General features: G+C 39.6%; 1 protein-coding gene and 1 long non-coding RNA gene across 2 annotated transcripts; both read left to right on the forward strand.

Annotated features, from left to right (window-relative positions):
* Window positions 1-985: 985 nt before the first annotated feature.
* On the forward strand, window positions 986-6,913 carry LOC136351299 (uncharacterized). Its single transcript, XR_010734287.1, has 2 exons — window positions 986-1,332; window positions 3,446-6,913. It is a non-coding gene; the product is annotated as an uncharacterized lncRNA (long non-coding RNA).
* A 5,354-nt stretch (window positions 6,914-12,267) lies between these two features.
* LOC4344976 (glycosyltransferase BC10-like) lies at window positions 12,268-24,189 on the forward strand. The gene is made up of 11 exons (XM_015794015.3): window positions 12,268-12,468; window positions 13,718-14,195; window positions 14,674-14,772; window positions 18,837-18,937; window positions 19,029-19,100; window positions 19,294-19,384; window positions 19,567-19,647; window positions 22,903-22,965; window positions 23,054-23,176; window positions 23,275-23,313; window positions 23,665-24,189. The coding sequence occupies exons 2-11, from the start codon at window positions 13,863-13,865 to the stop codon at window positions 23,791-23,793; spliced, it is 1,131 nt and encodes a 376-aa protein (XP_015649501.1). The 5' UTR covers window positions 12,268-12,468; window positions 13,718-13,862; the 3' UTR covers window positions 23,794-24,189.
* The last annotated feature ends 127 nt before the right edge of the window (window positions 24,190-24,316 follow it).

Consider the following 24,316-nt stretch of genomic DNA (forward strand, 5'->3'; position numbering starts at 1 on the left):
GCACAGCTAGTCCCCTACGGTGTTTTCGGATACTGTCAGGAGAGACGAAAGTGTTGTCTCTGATCTCGCCGGACACGAACTCGAGGAGGAAGACTACCCTGTTGTCGACTACGAGTCAGACCTTCAGACCGCCATGTCGACAACAGTTAGATAGACTACCCTAAATATTGTACTGGTGTGATTATGGTAAATAAGATCAATACCGACTTCGGCCAACAGGATGTAGGGTTATTACCTGACAATTCAGGGGCCCGAACCTGTATAAAAATCCTCGTCTCCGTCTCTTTTATCTCAGTCTCGCGTATATCCTAGTACCAACGATCCCCATACTATGCAAATACCGGAATCACGACATCAAACGTCGACAAACTGAATGTTGTCAGAAGACTAATGAACCGAGAGCAAGATTTCAGCGTACCGATCGGAAAGCTAAATTTGAACTGCCAAATGCTAAACTCGAGTTTTGTTTAAAACCAGTGCAACAAGGGACTAGTTGAAGACTACCCTTTCAGCATAAAATAGTTTAAAGTTTTATTACATTTGTCAGATAAAATAGTTTTATTCCCGCAAAAATTAAAAAGTTCTATTACATTTGCCAGATAAAGAGAGAGCGCACAGGTATATATAGCATGCACGCAACATGCAGCAGTGCATGGGCTAGGAGTTAGTACATGATAGAACTAGAAAAACCAGGCACCCGACACGTAGTCTCCTCCATATGCATCACGAGGATGCCTGCCGACCTAAAATTTGGCCCACAGATCTTGTGTAAAAGATGGAAAATCTAGGCAAGTGGTACGATAGGTCCCTTGAGTTTTCCCTCAAAGGCAAGCTTTTGTGGCCAGCTTGCAGTTTAGCGGTTGATTCTCCTTGAGAAAGTTGCATGGAATATAGAGGTCAAAATCCCGGAAAACGTAGGCCTCGCAATGTTATTCCATGTCAACTTTCCTTGGCCTATAAATACCATTAAGCTGGAGCTTCACTTATCTTCACTCAAGAGAGTATTCACAGGTCGATCGATCAGATCAAGCTGGGGATCGAGAGAAGAAGCTAGCTGTCTGCTAGCTAGCTCTGCTGGAAGCTAAGGGCCATGCACGAAGAGGCAGAGAGCAGGATGCAGCCAAGGATGACTTGCCGGCCGGCGATGGCCGACGGCGAGGTTAATTAATTGGCCGGAGACTGGCAGTCCTTCTCTGTTGATCCGGCAAGTTTGTCCTTGGCTACACCTTGCTCTCTTCTCGTCTTGTGTTGCCCTTGCTTTGGCTTGGAGAGATTGATGCATGTTACAGCTCGACGACGATGCTAAATTCATGGATATGCATGCGCGTCCGGGTATATATTCTGAATTTCTTTCTTTTTAATTATATGGCAGACGCACACGCGCACACACAACACTACGCATGCAACAGCATACTCACACCCTCGCAAAAGCGTCCCTTTACACATGCTCTAAGAGACGAAAACCAGCGGCACATCCCTGATCTCACTAAAGTCCCGTTGAAAGCCCACCTGCATGTGCGTAATATTCGTAGGCACCAGGATTTGAACCCTGGTGGGTAAAGTCATGCACCCACGACTATACCACCACACAGTTGGTGCTTCCCCATATATTCTGAATTTCTGATCGAGGTTTCGTGCACAATTTTTTTTCACAGGGAAGTGTACTATCGTAGGAAAATATGTGGTGGAAACCACATATGTAGTGAAAAACATGGAAATTACCGTTAGATCGAACAATAGACGTCTGAGATTCGTCTACTTCATCACGAGTAAAAGTTTTATTAACGGATTTACTGCAAGTAAAATTTTTACTCTTGATGATGTTTACGGATCTCGGATGTCCATTTTTTATCCAAAGGTAGTTTCCAAGTTTCCACCACATACGTGGTTTCCACCACATATTTTTCCTACTATCCTGTATATGTAGTATATTATAATTTAAGTTTCACAAACTTTTATTACTACATAGATAACCATTTTATATGTGTCATTGCAATTTTAATTAAGCAGAATGATATATGCACTAGCTATAGAAAAAGTTGTGAACTACTGTACATTATTAATTATTTAGTACCGATACTTAATTATTTAACCAAACGTAGACACATTTATAGTCCTTCAAAGCGACCTAGCGGTTTTCCCGGCACATTTTTATATGAAGCTAAATTTTGAATGTAAAATATTATTTGATTTTTGATATACACCTTTTAAATTTATTTCTACAGATATAACAATAGCTTTTAAAAGTAGAGTTGAATTTGGTAGTGGTAGAGTTAGAAAGATTTTTGAGCCAAGAAAAAAAAAATCAATGCATGACGTATTCGACTGCGAGCACAGGTTGTTGCTCTGCCCCTGGAATTTGGTATACAACTCATATATCGTGTTAGGAGAATTTAATTTTCGCAACAAACCGACTAATTTTGCTTGATGATGCTATATTAGGAATAACTTTCCTGTATTTCAAAGAACTGCAACACAAATACATAATTTTATTATAAATCTTCAATTTGTCTGTCTGACAGGTTGGGACTTTGGACAAACACACGTGATCTACACAAGGAATACGATTACATTTTTCTAATAAAATCTTTTTACTGTTGCATTTATGTGATATGCTTAGCTAAAGTGTTAGTAATTAAAATGATAGTTAAATAATTGTAGTTTTGTGAATTTTACTTAAATTTAAATTGGTCAATATTGTTGATTGTATTAATGAGAAATTTAACCCTATTTTGTTTAAGCTTATGCTTTTATGCTGACTTTTCAGCTATAATGGGCATCCTCAATGTATGGATATCATACCAATCACTAGTATAGATCCTTCCATCTGTGACGGCCCATAACAAGACTGGAATTTGCGAACCGTCACTAGGAAGTAATCTCAATCCGGCCGATATGGTCGCACAGGCATGGTATATCGGCATAAAAATAAAGCCCGTCACGAATGACACTTATCTGTGACGGGCTATAGTTAAGGCCCGATTGAGATGAGGGTTCCATATCTCAATCGGGCCCTAAAAGAAGCTCGTCACAGATGAGGATCATCTGTGACGGGCTCCAACTAGAGGCCCGATTGAGATAAGTTTAGTGCCCGTCACAGATGACACTCTTTTTTGACGGCCTTTTATTAAGGCCCGATAGAGATTACTTGTATGCCCGTCACGGTTGATTATTTTAGGGCCGTTACAGATATTTGTTGCACAGTATAAATACCCCCCACCACCTAGTGTAACTGTATCCCACTGTTCACTATTTTGGTGGGAGGTTGTAGGGGGCGATTTTTTGTCCTTTTTCCAAGGAAAACAGAAATTAAATTCCTGTAGGTGATCAAAATGGATCAATCAAGTGAGTAATATTAATCATTAATTAAGCAATTTCATCACGTCCTACTTTTGCAATAATGATCTTATAATATGTGCCTCTAATTTGTTTTTTTATTTTGTAGCAATTGATCGAAGTTGGATGTATGCGAAAAATTTGAAACGTCATTCTACGGAGTACAGAAAGGGCGTAATAAATTTTATGAACGCCGCGGAGGAGGATCAGATAAGAAGAAACAATGATTACATGTGTTGTCCATGTGCAGATTGCAAGAATGAGAATATGTTTGATAGCGGAGAGGACGTACACAGTCATCTGATACAACGAGGATTCATGGAGGGCTATACATGTTGGGTGAAGCATGGAGAGCAAGAATCAGGAAGTGGAGCAGCAGCAGACAGAAGTGGTGCGCATAATCAGGAAGATGAAGATGAGCATGACATGTTTATACCTTCTCCATTGGGCGGTGAAATGGTTGATGTGGATCACGACCTGCTGCAAGACATGTTACGTGACATTGAGGACCCAGCCCAGAATGAGAGAGATGGAATGAAGTTCAGCAGGTTGGTAAGTGATTCCGAGACGCCTCTGTACGCTGGATGCAAAGCAAAACACACTAAGTTGTCAGTTACCTTGGACCTAATGAAGCTGAAGGCAAGTAGTGGATGGACAGACAAGAGTTTCACAGATCTTTTAGGAATTTTGAAGGCTATGCTTCCTGTTGAGAACACATTGCCCGAGACGACATACGAAGCAAAGCAGGTTCTGTGTCCACTGGGGTTAGAGGTCCGTAGAACTCACGCTTGTCCCAACGACTGCATATTGTACCACAAGCAATATGCGGACTTGGATGCTTGTCCTGTCTGAAAGGCTTCTCGATACAAGCGAAAGAAAAGTGCTGATGAAGGAAATAAGTCAAAGAGGGGTGGTCCGGCAAAGGTTGTGTGGTATCTACCTATCATTGATCATTTCAAGAGAATCTTTGCCAACCCGAACAAAGCGAAGTTAGTACGTTGGCACGCCACGGAGAGAAGGAATGACGGTATGCTTAGACACCCAGCGGATTCGATTGAATGGAGGAATATCGATCGAAAACACAAAGACTTTGCTACCGACCCTAGAAACTTGAGGATATGTCTGTGTACGGATGGCATGAATCCTTTCGGTGAAATGAGTAGTACTCACAGCACTTGGCCAGTTCTTATCGCGAACTATAACCTTCCACCATGGTTATGCTTTAAATGAAAATATATTATGTTGTGCTTGTTAATCCAAGGTCCAGAGCAACCCGACAATGATATGGATGTATTCCTGGAGCCTGTTATCGACGATCTGTAGATTCTTTGGAAAGAAGGTGTGGAAACATAGGATGCATATGGTCAGGAGAACTTCAAGCTAAGAGTTCTATTGTTCTGCACCATTAATGACTACCCTGCACTCGGTAATCTTTCCGGACAAACTATAAAAGGAAAGAAGGCATGCTCCGATTGCAAGGAACATACACGAAGCCGGTGGCTGAAGAAATCACGAAAGATGGTATACATGGGTCACCGGAGGTGGCTCCCGCTACATCACACATTTAGAAGAAAGAAGAAAATTTTTAACGGTAAGAGAGAACTTCAGCCTGCTCCCAAAGATTTGTCCGGAGATGAAGTCCACAATATGGTCAAGGACATAAGCAATGAGTTTGGGAAGAAAAGAAAACGTAGCAAGACAAAGGAGAAGGGTATGTGGAAGAAAAAATCCATATTTTGGTGGCTACCTTACTGGAAAGATCTTGATGTCCGTCATTGCATTGATCTCATGCATGTAGAAAAGAATGTGTGTGAGAGTTTGGTTGGCCTGATGCTGAATATTCCCGGGAAGACAAAGGACGGGTTGAACGCGCGCCTTGACCTACAGGACATGAATATTCGCAGTGAACTCCAGCCCATACGAGATGCAGAGACAGGTAAAGTATACCTCCCTCCAGCCTGCCACACACTGTCGAAGGATGAGAAGATCGCAATGTTATCATGCTTGAAGGATATTAAAGTTCCATCGGGCTATTCAGCGAGGATAAGTATGTTAAATTGGACGATCTAAAACTTGTTGGAATGAAGTCTCACGATTGCCACGTGCTAATCACACAAATCTTGCCAGTTGCTATCAGAGGCATTCTACCACCGAAAGTGCGTCACACGATCCAACGTCTGTACGCCTCCTTCAATGCAATTGGACAGAAGGTTATAGATCCAGAAGATCTAGATGGGCTGCAGACCGATATTGTGAATACCCTCTGTCACCTGGAGATGTTTTTCCCACTGTCTTTCTTTGATATAATGGTTCATCTCCCTGTTCATCTGGTGAAGCAAACAAAACTATGTGGCCTGGCTTTTCTAAGGGAAATGTGGCCGTTTGAAAGGTACATGGGAGTTCTGAAGTCGTACGTTCGTAACAGAGCTGAACTCAAGGGGAGCATCATTGAAGGTTACACGACCGAGGAGGCTATTGAGTTATGTGTCAATTACATGTCCGATGCTGATCCTATCGGAGTTCCTGCGTCTCGTCACAAGGGAAGGTTGTCAGGTGTTGGCACAATCGGAAGGAAAAGAATTAGGCCCGATCAAGCGTCGTACGCGCAGGCTCATTACGCTGTGCTCCAACATATGGCAGAAGTTGGCCAATACTTTGAGGAGCACTTAGCGAAAATCCGAGATGAGAACTTGGGGCGATCTGATGCATGGATTAACAGAGAACATAATTCTCGGTTCAACGAATGATTCAAGAATTGTGTGACAATGTCCTCGGATGTCCCAAATGAGACAGTATAGTTGTTGGGGATGGGACCGTCTTGGACCGTAGACACATGGCAAGGATACGATATAAATGGATACACATTTTACACCGTCAAACAAAATGACAAAAGCACAGTGCAAAACAGCGGCGTCCGTATAGATGCATTCCAGGATCAAGTTGGGTCAAACACATACTACGGCCGCATTGAGGAGATATGGGAGCTAAACTACGTCAAGTTCAAGGTTCCTTTGTTCCGCTGCCATTGGGTGAATCTACGCATTGGTGTCAAAGCCGACAAGGAAGGTTTCACTTTAGTAGATCTATCTAAGGTGGGATACGCCGATGAACCATTTGTACTTGTGAAACAGGTCGAGCAGATATTCTACATAAAAGACCCTTCAAACAAGTAGGAGTTGGCGGCGGCGCTAGGGTTCTAAGGAGGCGGGAAACTGTAGCGGGACTTAGAAAATTTTTTGATCCGATCTGAGAAACCCTAGATATAGTAGAGTGATGAGTCATCTCAATCGGGCTTTGCCGTAGGGCCCGTCACAGATGACTCATCGGTGACGGGCTCTATACTAATGCCCGATTGAGATGACATTCAGGCCCATCACGGATGACTCATCTGTGACGGGCCCAAAGATAATGCCTGATAGAGATAGATTAATCTCTATCGGGCTTGAACTGAGGCCCGTCACCGATGACTATTTTTCCATTTTTCCAGATAAGTCTTTATATTTGTGAGTATAAAATATATAGCTGCTGTATAATAATTCATTTTATTAGTCATAATATATTTTTGGATAGTAAATAATTTCAAATGGAAATATGGTCAACAACAAAGTTGATCCTCTCATCAGGATCTACAACTTTTATTTTGGTCATTTGTCTATATATCTTTGTTTCCAACAGCTTGAAATTGATTTTGACAATATCATAAATCTAAACAGCATTTGTAAATACTAAATGATTTCAAATGGAAATATGGTCAAAAACAAAGTTGATCCTCTCATCAGGATCTACAACTTTTATTTTGGTCACTTCTTCATCCGACAAAGTGATAGTTATACTATTCACAATAATCACATTTCTCTCATCTGGTTTATAAATATCAACACAGATATGTCAATTTTGTAAACATTGGTAGTATAACTTTGTTGGATGAAGAAGTGACCAAAATAAAAGTTGTAGATCCTGATGGGAGGATCAACTTTGTTTTTGACTATATTTCCATTTGAAATCATTTAGTATTTACAAATGCTGTTTAGATTTGTCATATTGTCAAAATCAATTTCAAGCTGTTGGAAACAAAGTTATATAGACAAATGACCAAAATAAAAGTTGTAGATCCTGATGAGAGGATCAACTTTATTGTTTACCATATTTCCATTTGAAATCATTTACTATTCGAAAATGTATTATGGCTAATAAAATGAATTATTATACAGCAGCTATATATTTTGTACTCACAAATATAAAGACTTATCTGGAAAAATGGAAAAATAGTCATCGGTGACGGGCCTTAGTTCAAGCCCGATAGAGATTAATCTATCTCTATCAGGCATTATCTTTGGGCCCGTCACAGATGAGTCAGCCGTGACGGGCCTGAATGTCATCTCAAATAGGTGACCAGTGCGGATTCCATGTGTGCCACAACATGCGCCTTCTGTATAGAGAAAAGGTGAAGACTTTGGCTGAGTTTGAGGTCGGTGGTCTCAATTGTGATAGACTAACTACATTTTAGTACTTATATATGATCGATCAACTAATCTGGAATTATGACAATGTAGGGCACAATAACCAAGTCTCTGTGTACTAGCTTTGAGGAGGTTCGCGAGGAGATAGCTAGCTTCATCCTCCGCAAAATAATTAACCCCAAAGGAATGTTTAGGCTTAAACTAAAATGATGAACAATGTTGAACTTTTATGTTTAGGCAATGATGAACACTTATTATGCAACTGTGATGATGTAACTGTGATGTTTATATTTATGTATATATTTCATATGTTTATGTTAAGACTTGCTAAATAAATATTTGATACAATTAACTCGGTTTTGCAGGTGAATCATGATAAATATTTGAATGGATGTTAAATATGTGAATGGATGTGAAATATGAGATGGCTGTGAATGTGTGGTTGTGTGAAATATGTTGATGTCTGTGTATGTGAATGCATATGTATATGAATGGGTGATGCTGGGGAGCTGGGGACATTGGATATCTGTGTTTGTTTCTGTCATTTTTGCAGCGGGCATGGCTAGCAAAGGCCTGAGGCTAGCCAAAAAAACAAAATTTATTTTTTTTGTGTATTATAGTCATCTGTGACGGGCCATAAATAAATGCCCGATTGAGATGAGTTCATCTGTGACGGGCTCTAGTTTAGGCCCGATTGAGATCAGTAGTCATCTGTAACGGGCTCTAGTTTAGGCCCGATTGAGGTCAGTAGTCATCTGTGATGGGCTCTAGTTTAGGCCCGATTGAGGTCAGTAGTCATCTGTGACGGGCTATAGTTTAGGCCCGATTGAGATGTGTATCATCTGTGATGGGCTCTAGTTTAGGCCCGATAAAGGTTAGTAGTCATCTGTGACGGGCCCTAGTAGTGGCCCGATAGAGATAGGTCATCTGTGACGGGCTATAGTTTGACTGGTCGTCTGGGTCAAAGCTATCTATAACGGGCTTTACTTAGAGACCGATTGAGATATATTCATTCGTGACGGCTGTTTGCCCGATTGAGATAACTCTTCACATCAGTGACTTCTAGCCTGTGACGGACGCTGTGCCCGATTGAGATGGGGCTTACCGCCCGATTGAGATGAGGGTATCCGTTCTAGTGAATGCAACCTTAAGGTGAGTCCTACGTTGATGCCAATTTTCACCATAAGGTGGGTCCCACGAGAAACAAATTACCACACAATAGTGAAGCTTGCGGACATAAACAAGAACATGGTGGAAAAAAGTGAAAGAAAGAACAAATTATTATTTCTTATGGATGGGTTATAAGCTAAAGGCTAGTCTTAAGCTAGCTTAAGACTATTTCTTCTTGCTCCACAATATATAAGGTTAGGTCATAAGGGCTTATGACCTCTCTTATGGTTCCATTGTGGTTGCCCATAAACTAGTGGCTTTTAAGTACCTTCAAAGATGGATGAGTAACTCTAATCCGCATAAGCCAAAAAGAACTTGCTCAAACCCTATTTTTTCTTAATAGTGTAATAGTATCCAATAAAATTAAAAGCTATCTATTTATTTGGACTCTAACTTTTAGCTTATACTCACTCCACTCTGATCATCATATTACATATGTACACAAAGGCCAAGAAAAACTAATTACTCCGGCAACAAACCTGATGCATGTTGGTTATGAATACTTGTGTACATGGATCCATGCATCAATGTCCATTTACTCTAATGTACAAATTAAATAACGAATAGAACAGAAATATGATGATCATTTAGGAATAACCTCAAAAAGTTATATGATGATCATTTTAGAATAGAGGAAGTAAGTTATAATATATAATTTCTATAAAGTTACAACCCACTAACTTTAAAGCTCAATATGCAACCATATCACATCATTACCCATAAGCAATAATTACATATTTATCCTCATGCAAGCGTGCAACATCATCTATAATCTATTTAATTATACAAATCAACACGTAAACATATCCAATGATCACCCCTCACATCATTTCCACAATCTATCAATAATTTTTATAATATGTAACATATACTTATTAATATATTCCACATTAAAATGTATGCATCATTTGTTTGTTTTTATGATAAGTAATAATGAAATACTGACATTTCATTATTAATTTTTACTCCTAGCTTGATTGTAAAAAAATACTAAAAAATGTTTAGTAATTCCCGTAGCAAAGCATGAGAAATCATCTAGTTAAGCTGGTTTACAAGTCCAAACAAATATGGCCTTAGCAAACTGGTTGGGCAAAAGTTAGTTATTCCAATTCATGAGTATAATTTTTTAATTGCTCTGCTGATCATCCTAACCTAGACTAACTATTCCAATTCATGAATAGAATGATTGATCATCCTAATGAAGGTCAACTACTATTGAGTTGCAAACAATTTCTCATATTCTAACATCTAAAATAATATAGAATTTTTCTATATATTTGGTGCTCAATATGTAGTTTTATGATGTCATAGTTTAAACCCTATAGTTTTGCAACAATTTCAATAAAATATTTGTAGTTTTGTGGAATTTACTCATTTTTAAATAGATAATTGACCAGAAAATAAGAGAGGAATTTAAATTTCCAACTCCAAAATGTCTAGGTATGTTCTTTTGTTTCAAGTGTGCGACCTAAATATTGGTGACAAACTTTTAAATATATTTTTCTCAACATAGATTATTGTATCTCGCCTAACAAGTCCAACTCTAGGTGTGATTGTGCTTTTTCAATTATAAGCTAGTTCTTTTTTCTTTTAGTGTGTTTATTAAATTTGTGCAGTAGCATTGAACACCATAATTTACTATTTATATCCCTTCTTTCTATAAAGTTAAGGCCAAAAGCTCAAACTTCATGCTTATACTTCATCATCAAATTGTGAACCGTTGGATGAATGCATTAGATCGCTTCTCAGACGTTGGATGGAATAACAGCATAGAGCCCAACCCATTAGTCACCGGGTAAGTCTCTTCACCTCCTCAGTGCCAAATGTAGCCCACATGAAACACATTGGCCTATCTCCACACACATCTACATGCATCCAGCCCATCAATCCATATAAAAGAGCTTTATGGCTGAACGCCCCTTCAGTTCATATGTGCTACCTAAATTATCTACAAATTTTGGATAGGGTTGCTAAAAAAAATTTCTCCAAGAAAGCTATTTGTTTCTTCTGTTTTTTCTTGAGATTGTACCTCCTATCTAACAAATTGATGTTAACCAAGTCCCACAGCAACACGCGGGGTATCCTCTAGTTATTTTTATTTTTCATAACCGTTTGGTGGAGTGGTATAGGGTGTATTTCACTTGGTTTCAAATGTTATTTCTCACAATTTTTATTCACACGCAGGTGTGCTTTTAAAAAGATTTTTGTGAAGATAGAAATTGATGGCTTGGAGCTCACACGTAAGCAAGGTAATAAATAGCAAATAGGTGGTTGGTAGCAAATTAGTGTCTGTATAATTAATAGTGGTTGCTATTACGGACGCTAAGTTTCAATAGCGGAATTCGATTGTAACCATAAATGTAGATTATATACCAATACTAATACCAAGATTACTTAAAATTTAGAAAATTATAAGAATTATAAACAACATAAATAAACAATATATTAAGAAGCCACATTAAGTTGTCATGAACATATATGAACAATAACTGTGCAATAGTGACCACACAAAGCCAATAACATATTACAATAGCAATAGCTTAATTCCGACCAATATCTCAATCCACTATCGTTATAGCCACCGCTACAAACACTATTTATTATTCTGCACGTATTTACGTCACCGTTACAAACACTACTCCCTACGTCCCGAAATGTTTAACGCCGTTGACTTTTTTAAACATATTTGACTGTTCGTTTTATTAAAAACTTTCGTGAAATATGTAAAACTATATGTATACATAAAAATATTTTTAACAATGAATCAAACGATAGGAAAAAAATTAATAATTACTTAATTTTTTAATAAGAAAAAGGTCAAACATGTTTAAAAATTTTAACAGCGTCAAATATTCAGGGACGGAGGGAGTATTTATTACTCCATCTATTTTTGATAGTCATATTTCATCTTGGCACACAGATCAAGGATAAGTAATTCTATTTATCATCCATTTAAACATGCTCTAGTCATTCCTTGTAAACAAGCGATTCATTGATATTTATGTTTCTCGATGTCCATATAGCCAATCATGTGTGAAAAAATGGAGAGTCATGCATTAAATCCGAGAAAGTCATTAAGATGATATGTTATTAGAGTGAAATATGCCTATCAAAAATAAAATTTTTAGATTTGGAAATATGACTATTAAAAGTATATAAAAGTATATGGAGGGAGTATTTTACACGCATATGCATTTAGTGTGGTGGCTGTGCATACATTTTCCACTACTTCATCGAAACGAAAATCCGCATGCGAGAATTACAAGAACACACTTTTTGAGCGGGGACGATGCCCATTTTCCATTTTCCATTTCCCCCCTTGCCCGCGCGCGCGCGTTCTCCGCAGCGGCCGGGAAACAGGAGGAGAAAGAAGAAGAAGAAGAAGAAAAAAAGGAGCAATTTTTCTCGGCCTCCTCCTCCTGCCCTGCGCCACTCACTCCACCCGGATCCTGCATGCGCACGCCGGGCGCTTCCCTCTCGGATCGGCCAATCGGACGCACAGGTATGGGCACACCGCGTTTCTTTTGATTCCCCGCCTTGTGATCGATGATGCTTAATTGATGGAGGTTCTTGGAGATGGTTGATTTGGTCTAATGATTGATTGAATCGTTTTGGGGAGGATGGATGGATTTTGCCTGGGGGTTAGAGGGGGATGGATTGAGCTGCGTGATTTTGCCACATTGATTCTGAATCCTTGAGGGGTGTGAAATTCTGGTGGATTTTGGTGTGCATTGGTGTTCCTGGGTATAAAGATGTCATCTTTAGGTGAATGCATATTGCATATGCTAGATGAACTGTTCGTCTTCTTGCTTGTTGTTTTTTCGGCAAGAGGGGAATTTGGGGATGTAAGAAATCTGTGATTCCTTTCAATGTTTGGTTCATTTCGCGATTGCATACTTGCAAATTTATGGTTGTTTACGCACATGTCTAAGGAGTTCTGAATTCCTGATACATATTGGGACCATTTGGGATTTGACACATCGTATCACACGTTTTGTTTGATTAGAAGAACACAGACATTTTAATTCCCAAGACAACTATATATTATTCTCTTTATATATGATTCTGAACAATTCTTGGCATAAGGGAATATGCAGTGGTAGAACATGAGCTATTGAAGGTTATACCAGAAGGGGAGCAAATGATGTATACAAGTATGGGCACTTCAATAGCAACATTCCAGCTGAATCGACCTATTTAGATTGCTCATTACTACAGTTATCCCACATGATACCTTGGTAGCCATGCATTACTACTGTTTGGTTTGCTTTCCGCGCTTTTAGGTGTGCGGCATTCTATTAACCTGCATAACGCTCTACTTGTCATAGACATAGCTCAATCATATCTGTGTTGCACAACTTATTATCTTCCGCAAAGACTGGCACAACTTACCCAGGGGAGGAACAGAAAGTGAATTTTGAGTAATTCTCATCTCTATTGAATATTGATGACCGCAATATGAGAATTCAATCACGTGGAAATGTAAATTCCAAGGTTTCCAATATTTGGTTCTTTTATAGAAGTACAAACATGTATAGTGAAATCTGCAAACGGATTGACCTGTTTATGGACGTTTGCTGATAAGCAACATGCATGATTTCGTCATCCATTTTCCTATTTGTAGAACAGGTCAAATCTTCTGTAAGCAATATTAGTTTCCTTTTTATAACCAGAGTGAATCATGTTATCAATTTGATTTGCAGTGGTATGTCTCATAATTCAATTGACATCGCCCCATTTTTGTTCTGCAGAGCACTTGCAGAAGCAAGGTGGAAGCTGTGTTAAGATTGTTTTCTAGGTCCGGTGAATTCTGAGAGAGATGAAGGTGCGGAGCTGTACTGTGAGAGGAAGAAAAGAGTGAAGTGGCATCAGCTGTGGCCATCAAGTGCCAAGGATATGAAGGTTGTTCCAGTGCCGCGTGCAAGAGCAGCTCCAAGAAGGCACATATGGATACCAGTGATTCTAATTCTTGTTGCCGTCACCGTGCTATGGATTTACTTATACCCTCCACAGGATTATACCTATCCTGTTAGGGATTGGTATCCTGTTAGGGACTGGTTTCCTGCAGAACCTGCCCGGGAACTGACCGATGAGGAGACTGCCGCTCGAGTTGTCTTTAGACAAATCCTCTCAACGCCTCCATTCCCATCCAGGAACCCCAAAATCGCTTTCATGTTCTTGACTCCTGGCAAGTTGCCATTTGAGAAATTATGGGAGTTATTTTTTAAGGTACACCATGAGTTCCCCCTTTTTTGTGCACTCATGCGTATGTACTATATCATGATTTCTGTTACTGATACTGAGTTTGTTATTCCTTGTGTACAACCTTTGTGGGTTTTATGAAGTAAATAAAATGAAAAACTTAAAAATAATGGTTGTTTATTTGTTCTGTTGCCACTCACCGGTTATAAGGAAGACAGTTGAGTTGAGTGGATTGGATTGAATTGGTTGGTATCAAAGGCACATATATCGTTTTCCTTTGAAGCATTAATAGTTAATAGTCATGCAAATTGAACATAATAGGGATATAAATTTTATTCTACCCCCATAAATATTGGGCCACATTTGTACCTTTCTACTTGATCTTTCATGCCATGAAGCATGCCAGTTTGCTTCCTTTTAATTTCCTTTTATGCGTGGTATTAGACAATGTCATACACCTTAATTCGATTTGCCTTTTCTGTGGCATTTCCCATAATTTTTGCAGGGCCATGAAGGGAGGTACACTATATATGTTCATGCTTCACGTGAGAAACCCGAACATGTCAGTCCTGTATTTGTTGGCCGAGACATACACAGTGATAAGGTAATCATTTTCTCAGTATGAAGCCTTGGTGAACTTGTAAGGCATGTGCATTTAGGACTTCTGAGGTGGTAAGATGCAGAGAATTTTCCATATTTCATTCAATTGTGCTACTCACATAACAAGGTTCTCTCCCATATTGTACTGGTAATATATTCTTTTCCTCATGATCCTGCTTACACTAAAATTTCATAGGGTAATGTAATCTATGCCACGAGCTAATTGGAAGGAGGGATTCAACAAAGATTGTATTAAAAAGAAGTAGCAGGACGCGGTATTGGACCTTGTCGGCGCGGCGGAGCCGTGATCAGCGATGCACCCATGAGGCGTAGTGGCATCCCCTCATGACATCTTTCCCTCCCTCTAGGAGCAGCTCGTCTTCTAGCTGAAAATCTGGATACAAAGCACGAAATTCGTCCAGGCACATCCAAGAAGCCTCTGCTGCCGGCTTATCTTTCCATTCCACCAAAACTTCACGAACGCCTCGTGCCAAATGACTGAGGAACGGCTGCTGGTTGCAGACAAACCCGACCATGTTGCGTCGGAGGCAAGGCAGAGACACTTCAGGCGGCTTGAGCAATCCAACGTGAAACACATTGTGGAGTTGAGCCCCAGGTGGTAGGCGAAGCCGATAGGCTACCAAGCCAATTCGTTTGACAATCTGATATGGGCCAAAAAATTTAGGTCCCAACTTGCTGCGCCCTTTAACGCCGAGGATGATGTCGTAGCCGAGTGGGCATAGAAGTCGATGATGAATGCGTGCGCACCGATGGTGACGTGCTGGGGTGGGCACTGTCCTTGCGAGTTGACGCGGTCGACGTTCGCCATTGCGGCGCTGAGGCTGGAGTGAGGTTGGAGGGGAACGTTTGCCCGATGCACTGCGCAGTCGTTGATGAAGTTGTGGGTGGCGTGACGACGAGTGGTGGCGATGAAGATGTGTGTCACCATCCTCGAATGGAGGGCATTCATCTCGGGGGAAGTGCGAGGCCGAGCTAAGCACTTGGTACAACACCTCGATGCGCTTGACGGTGAGATTGAGGGCTCGGACCTGCTACAAATACTCGAAAGCGGATGCCTGGACTTGGGTAACGTGATCGGGCAGGCCGTTGAGCTTTGATGCGAGCGGAACTAGTGGCTCTAGGGCGCTCATCTTCCGGGACGGATCTTGAATTTGGGAAGCCATGGAGGTGAGGGTTTTGGCGATGTCATCGAGTTGTGTTTGAGTGGAACCCATGAGATCGGAACTAGAGCAATCTAATACCAAGTTGTCACGAGCTAATGAATTGGAAGGAGGGATTCGACGAAGATTGTATTTAAGGGAAGTAGCAGGACACGGTCCTGGACCTCGTTGGCGCGGCGGAGCCGTGATCGGCGATGCACCCACGAGGCAGGAACTAAAGAACTAGATTGATCTCAAATTGCTTGGATTAATCGATATGTTTACAGCTTAATATAAGCCATCTAAAGAGGTAAGATCCTAACAACCCAAAGAGATAAACTAACAAAACAAATTGGATAAGAAAAGAACCTAACAAAATATTGTTCCTCATCACGCTGTTGTCGGCGATGACGGACGTAGTGGCGTCCCCACATGACAATCTAATACTGAAACTCGTTGGAAATTGCTTCCTAACCGCCCAACCTTTTGTTTAAAATTATTCTTCTTCTAGAATATTTTGTTGGAACCCGTTCCCAAATTCAATAGACAAACTTGTCATCTTTGCTCCCTAAAGGACTGGAATATGTCAGAACTACTAGTATTTCTTCTGAAATTTAATGTTGACCTTGTGTTGACGAAAAATTCAAACACACCGGCCTGGGAGATCTGCTTAACTCCTGTGCAGGTCCAAAGATTGTTGAGATGCGGGCGTGCTAGTCAGTTTGATACTGCAACTGACAAGATATGTAAACAGTTGATCAAATAGCCGATCGGCTAAACAGCCGATGGAGTAGTTGCAGCCGATAGTCGATAATAGCCGATGCCGATACCAGCCGATAGCGATAGGGTTTGAGCAATCGGCTATGTGTTCAATGTAGATAATGATGCAAAGACAATCGGCTGATGATATTAAAATATAACAATAATATAATCCAGTAGAAACCAATTGGCTAACAATGACATGATAGAATAAGCACTAATCCGATGGTTAAAGCATACATCGGCTGGAGGTCCGATGTTATAAAATCCACAAGATTAGATTAAACGATAAAATCTTTGTTGCGATCGGCTAAATCCAATATGTATGTATATGCAATCCTTACAAGCCGATGCAACGTCCAGATAACTCATCGGCTGAAACCCCGATGAAACCCTTATTGGCAGTCAAAAAGCAGGCTAGAGATTATGGTTCTAAGCACGACTTAGTAGATCAAACTCAACTGATGTAGCACTAAGTATGAACAGAAACACAATATCTAGACAATCAAGCCGTTGACTGAGTTTTCAGGGTGGTAGATGTCTAAACTAATCTAATCTAACAAGGCGATTTAGCCGATACCGGTAGAAACCCTAAAACGAGAAGCAGCCGATAGAGCTAAATTGATATGCTAAGACTAGATTAACAGAGACATATGATAAATAGGTAGGCAAGTATGTCATCCAAACCAGAGCAATCCAAGAGGTCGAATGTCCTGATGCGGCCTTGAACGACGCTGACGTAGACGATATAATTGCCTGGGCCGACGGAACATTGGACTTACCCCTTAGCCGGAGATCGAACACCGTTGCAGCCCCGCGTCGGGTGCCAAGTTCCGCCGGAACGTAGAAACAAAAGTAAAAGTAAAAAGGGTGGCGATGCGCCGAATTGTATTGATCGTGAGGATTGATTACATAGACCCCAGGTGTACATATTTATAACCATGGTTTGACACAAGTCCTTGTCGGACAAGAAAGAAACTTTCTTAGAGATAAAAGGAAAAGATAAAGTCCTTATAGGACACTAAACACACTTTCCTAAAGATAAAAGGAAACTAACAAACTATTCCTAATTAATAGATAACTTGCCATGCCGCATTCTCTTTGAACTCGGTCTCTTCTGGATAAGTTTCCATTAATAGATCAATTTCTTCAACCGAATATAGCAAGAATCCGACAACTGACGACTTGACAACTCTCATCGGCTAATCTCAGGACTTCGAAGCCGATGCTGAGTCTAAGCCGATGATTACTCCGGGCTTACCAAATTTCACTGTTAACACCTTGCTAGTCCTTGAAGAAGCCAACATACAATTCAGTAGAGTACTATTTTTTTAAAAGAACACAAAAAAAATGGTTGTATATGTTGAGTAAGTAGAGCACTATACAGGAACAAGAATACTATGACTTCAGACTATGTATATATTTATCCAGATGAAATCATCAAATTTGTGAATTCAAACAAAATCAATATTCCCTTTCATAAGTAGTCAATAGATACAATGGTGCAACAGACAGCAGGTATATTTAAATTTATTCATCTGTTCGATGATACACTTATATGATTAATCAAGCTGTACCGACTCTATAATCAGACAATGGCTAATTTTTCACCATTGGTTTCAACCACAATAATTTCTTGTGCAAAGAGTACTTTTGTATTGAAGTAAATTTAGCAGCTCTTCTATCTATTTTTTTTTCTCTTGTGTATTCTTATACCTTAGATCAAGTCTAGCAGTTTTTTTCTAAAGTGTATTCCTGTACCTTCAAATGATGCACTTACATGGATCCATATATTAAAAGCACACAACAATCTTGAATGTTAATAGTACTCCTATTAGAGTATGTGTTTGTTTTAGTTTAGGTTTAATAGTATATTGATAATAATCTACACTAGTATCCATCACATTCGCATACTCTACACACCTGGTCATTGATTTACAATAGTGGTACTATAATTAATTCCCTAGTTTTCTGAAATTGAATTGGAGTCTGATCAATTCTTAATTGTCACTGGTGCATATTTAGGTCTTGTTTGGATGGGCTGTGATGGGTCTGCATCAACCTAAACGCACCGATGAGCACCCAATCATACGCATCATATTCTGAATTGAATACTTTGCAAATGCTTACATTGCCAAATACCTTTCAGGTAGGATGGGGCATGATTTCTATGGTTGATGCAGAGAGGAGGTTGCTGGCAAAGGCCCTAGAAGATACGGACAACCAACTATTTGTTTTGCTTTCTGACAGGTAATCCACATTTTACAAAATTACTTTAATCCTATTTTGCTGCACAATAAAGTCTCTTAGTTCTTAACTATTGCTTGCTCAATGATGTCAGTTGTGTTCCCCTACACAATTTTGACTATGTGTACGACTTCTTGATGGGATCAAGACACAGTTTTCTTGACTGGTGAGACATTGAGTCAATATTCTATCTCAGATGCTTTCCTTCATGCATATCCATAAGTTCACTAACCCAAAGTATTCCAGAAAAGTTTTACATCTTTAATTAAAATTTTATTTACAATTCTCATATAATCAACTTAAATTTATTTGAAATCATGTTTTTATCCTGCTTATCTTCTTGTTTCATCTATGACCAGCTTTGATGATCCTGGGCCACATGGAGTATTTAGATACTCGAAGCATATGTTGCCAGAAGTTCGAGAGATTGATTTTAGAAAGGGCTCGCAGGTGAGCATCATTTTTCCATGCAAGTTCTCAAACTTTGGATTGTGAATCAAACTAGAGAGGATACATAGTTTCTGTTTTGAATAAAGATGCACAATTTTAGTTCTATTATTTTTTATGTAATATGTCTTCCAAATTTTGTCTGGGTTTGAACTGTCTTCAAACACAATTTCTGAATATCACAGTGGTTCGCAATCAAGAGGCAACATGCAATGGTGGTGGTTGCGGATAGTCTGTATTACACAAAATTCAGGCGTTTCTGCAAGGTAATCAAATTCATATTTTGGTAGCATGCCCTGCACACGATGTAGATTATAGGCATTATTAGTACCTTTGGAGTTCAATAATCAAGTTATTTGTAAAGTTGGCCTGTTAGATTCATATTGAAAAAGGGAGATAAAATAAATTATTTGCATTAAGGATTCAAATGGGCAATCTCACTACCTGCATAAAAACCCACTTAATATTTTTTCATTTTTCATTTGGTAGTACAAAATTTGGAAGAAAAAATGAACTAGAAGTGGGATAAGTGGGCAAAAAAAAAAAACCCGCTTGCCCTCCCCACTTGCATCCTTAATTTGCATCCAAAAGAATGGAACTTCGTGTTTTTGTCACTCTAGAGATTCCACGTAGAGGATTTGTCAGAAAGAACATTAAAATAGGTAGAAAGTGTTACCCTTTCTGTAATCTGGCCATTTCTTTCTCTGTACTACGAGCTAAATGCCCATGCTTTGCTACAGTTAAAACATACACTACAATATTGTCCTTTTTCTTGAAATGGCAGGAGAACTGCGTTTCATTCATCGAGGGGAAGAAAAAAACAAAGTACAAAATATTTACAAAGTAGGAGGACCCGAGCCCTCCCACCGAGACCACCCAAGACCACACCGGGGAGTGCTAATTGCCTAGGTTAGCTGGTCCACTAAGGAGCTTCTGAAATGCGAAAGCTCCTGCAGAACACCAAAGATTTCCCTCATTTTCTACCACTTGCAAGACCGACGCAACTCTAGGATTGGTGTCATTGAAAACACAGTTGTTGCGATGCTTCCAAATCTCCCAAGCCACTAAAGTCGCCAAAGAGTTAATCCCTTTTCGCACCTCGTTCATCCGGTCTTTAGTAGCTTGGCTCCACCATCTCAAAAAACGATCCGTTGAAGGTTGAGGCGCCGCTTCGGATAACCCCAACCTCAGGAAGAGTGTTGTCCAAACTTGGCGAGAAAAGACACAGGAAATTAAAATGTGTTGGATGGATTCCTCGTTTCGATCACAAAGGGAGGAGGCCACAGGGTGCTGCAGACCTCTCTTCGCCAATTGATCGGCTGTCCAACACCTATTATTAACGGCCAACCAAATGAAGAACTTGCATCGGAGGGGAGCCCAACACTTCCAAATGCGTTTCCAGGGAGCAAACTTGATTGATCATAGAAAATAGGCTTCATAGGTAGATTTACATGTGTAAATACCATCAGCAGCGAGTTTCCACACATACTGATCTTGGACATCTTGTATCAAAGCCACTTCTTCTACTAGCTCCCAAACAGCCAAGTATTCATGGAACTTATGCTGTTGGCTGCTTGAAATATCTGGAAGGAGAGAAATAACTTGATTTATAATGGGGTGCAGCCTGATGTTCTCTCTTGGAAGAGAAGCTTAAAATTGGATTTGAGACTACATTTACCTAGGCTCAAGGAAACTCATCATCCTATGGTGCAATCATGGATTGATCTGTTGTAATTTGTTTTTTGTTTTTGTTCTCCTTTTATGTAAATAACCTATTTTATTTAATATATATATATATACCGTGGAGGCCTCCTCCACTGTGCTTTCTTGAAAAAAAAAGCCAAGTATTCAACAAGAACCTGGACCGAAAGTCCCCATGAATATCAACAATCCATCTCCTGTTTGTCAAAGCTTGCACCACAGTACGTTGCTTTCTTGCTCTTTTAGGGATTAAGGCAAAGAGATTAGGGGCCAGCTCTACTATTGTTTTCCCTTGCAACCACCTATCTTTCTCTGTGCCAATCATTTGCTGGCAAGCTTGTAAACCGAAATATTCTGCTCACTGCCCAGTGCCCAGTATGAGTAAATGAGGGGTACATGCGTCTTTTGGCAACATCCTTATTTTGGCCAAACAGTGCTCAGTCCCATATAATGTGGGACAGAGGGAGTATTTTCTCCATTTCCAACTATAGTTTTAACAACCATATCAAAGAGGGAGTGGACATTCTTTGGCACATTAATAGATAAACCAACCCATGGTCTATTACAATCAGTTTTTTGGAGCCATAACAACCTCAAGCGTAATGCCCATCCCATCTTTTCAAGGTTAAGAATACCGAGACCTCCATAAGACAGCGGCCGACACACATGATCCCAAGAGACCAAACAATTTCCTCCATTAGCGTTATCTCTTCCCTTCCAAAGAAAACCACGACGCCTTTTATCGATGGCCTTAACCACCCACTTAGGCAGGCCTAAAGCCATCATTGCATAAATTGGAATAGCTGAGAAAACCACCCGAACTTCTGTAAGTCTACAAGTCCTATTCATCAAAGAAGCATTCCATCCCGGTAAACTATCTGCCACTTTGTCCACAAGAGGTAACAAATCTGTCATGGTGTGTTTTCGGACTGAAAGAGGAAGTCCAAGGTAAGTGCAAGGGAAACTTGTCACTTCACAGGACAGCTCGTTAGAGATTACTTCCAAATCATCCTCCAAACAGTGAATAGGGGTACAGGAGCTCTTCATCATATTGGTTTTTAGCCCAGAGATTTGACCAAAGAACTCCAAAATTTGCTTGATCAGAGATAGATCCCCACTTGTAGGACGCAAAGACATGACCACATCATCCGCATAAAGAGAACGACTATAATACTATCTAAAATAGATAAACATATATATTTTTCATGAAATGCATTACCCATCTTTGTTTATAGGGAATATTCACCTTAATTTGATTTTATATGTGGTTATGCATTTAGATTTAATTGAATTTTAATATTAAGAAGTCCAGGGGGTAATTTGCAAAATTCACAATGAGAGTAGGTAGGGTGATAGTCACTGCCACCACCGCTATGTTCTTTTAAAGGAGTATAGATGCTAAAAGATGATATGATGGTGGACATGGTTTGTGAATTGCCCCTTGAAGTTCTTCAATATACATTATAGTTTACAAAATGTTATTATCTTCTTAATTAGTTAGCCTTCAATACATATTTAACATGTCAATGCCCAAGATGACCGAAGTGTCACATATGTGTAGCATACAAGCTAATTCGCAATGTGAAGATGTGTTCAATGGAAACAATAAAAAACAAATTCTTCCTGAACATTAGTAGGACATGTCTCTTTCATTGTTATTCACGACAAACACCTGGGCATTTAGCTAGGTTACCAAAAGCAAAACTCTACTAGTGAATGTCCTGTTCTTAACCTCACCACCCTGACTGCTACCGCACTGAAATATTCATGACTTGTAATTGTGCTAAAATATCTTACAGTGTTTTTTTCTCCTTTCGCAGCCAGGAATGGAAGAGGGTCGCAATTGTTATGCAGATGAGCATTACTTGCCAACACTATTCCTTGTCAGTAGTTCAGTATACAATGCCCATTCTTATTTGAAAACCTACTATTATCAATCATATCTGCTGAATTCGTTTAAATGCCAACCAGATGATGGACCCTGCTGGAATTGCTAATTGGTCTGTGACTTATGTTGATTGGTCTGAGGGAAAGTGGCATCCCAGGTCTTTCCGAGCTAAGGATGTAACTTATGAACTCCTCAAGAATATGACAGTACGCTTAACCTTTTTCTGGGTCATCTTAATATTCTCTTTGGATGGACTTTTATTTTCCTTTTCATGGGATACCTCTAACTTCAGTCTTTGCTGCAGTCGGTTGACATCAGCTACCACATAACAAGTGATGAAAAGGTTCTTCCTTGCCTCTAGCTTAGTTTGCCATTAATGTTTTGCTAACTACTCCATTTTACTAATACTAGTGAAGGCCCATGTGCTGCAGTGTTTCAAATAAATAAAGTGAATAATCTAAAAATGCCAAGAAGAAACACCCTCAAATCTAAAAAAATCCCATATACAAAATAATTCTCATATTCAGACACAGTATGTCTAATATATGTGTGTATTTCACAATCACCTCTGTTCCAACTCTGTTTGGTCTAGAATTCTAGCTCACGAAGAGGCATTGTACATCTGTATGTGATGTCATCAAACTACAGGAGTGGACAACTAAAGATCATGTACCGTCCTTGTTTTTGAATGCAGAAAGAGCTCTTGCAGAGGCCTTGCTTGTGGAATGGACTAAAGAGACCATGCTACTTGTTTGCAAGGAAGTTCTACCCAGAAACTTTGAACAATCTCATGTACTTATTCTCTAACTACACCATTTTCTAAGCTCTAACGGGAAAATCCTCACATATTGGAAGCACTTGGTGCTTCAAAATTCTTTTGTACATCGCGGGAGAAGCAAATTTATTTACACTAATTGGGTATAGAAATAGGGGAAGTATTGGATTCTACTGCAGCAATATTAGGGTATTGTGGCCATGGGTATAGTTTAGGATTATATTATTTAAATTTCTTAGTTTTTCAGGGTTCTTTGTCTTCCTACAAACGTTGTTCATTCTGGCAAATTTTGCCACTATCAGTTTTCTCTTATAGCCCAGTTATAGAATTTTGCCACTTATCCATGCACAAAAAATGTGTGTAAATGGAATTCTATGTATTCTCTATTCATCCTGTATGCTTGTATTCTACAGAGGGATAACAAAAAAGTTTTGCAAAGCAGAATTCTAAGCCATGAGTAAATGATTATGTATGCTTTATAGTTTTTAGTTACCAGTTTATATATAGCTTGTTTGGTGAATGAAATAAAGGTTCCATTTTGGCCTGTCCTATATTAGTTGCCAAGCATGTA

Source organism: Oryza sativa, chromosome 8 (genome assembly GCF_034140825.1).
Source record: "Oryza sativa Japonica Group chromosome 8, ASM3414082v1".
NCBI lineage: Eukaryota > Viridiplantae > Streptophyta > Magnoliopsida > Poales > Poaceae > Oryza > Oryza sativa.

Coding starts and splice junctions, on each gene's coding strand:
- LOC4344976 (XM_015794015.3), top strand. CDS start 13,863: ATGAAGGTTGTTCCAGTGCCGCGTGCAAGAGCAGCTCCAAGAAGGCAC. Junction 14,773..18,836: donor GAGACATACACAGTGATAAG/GTAATCATTTTC, acceptor AATACCTTTCAG/GTAGGATGGGGCATGATTTC. Junction 19,385..19,566: donor ATTTTAGAAAGGGCTCGCAG/GTGAGCATCATT, acceptor TGAATATCACAG/TGGTTCGCAATCAAGAGGCA.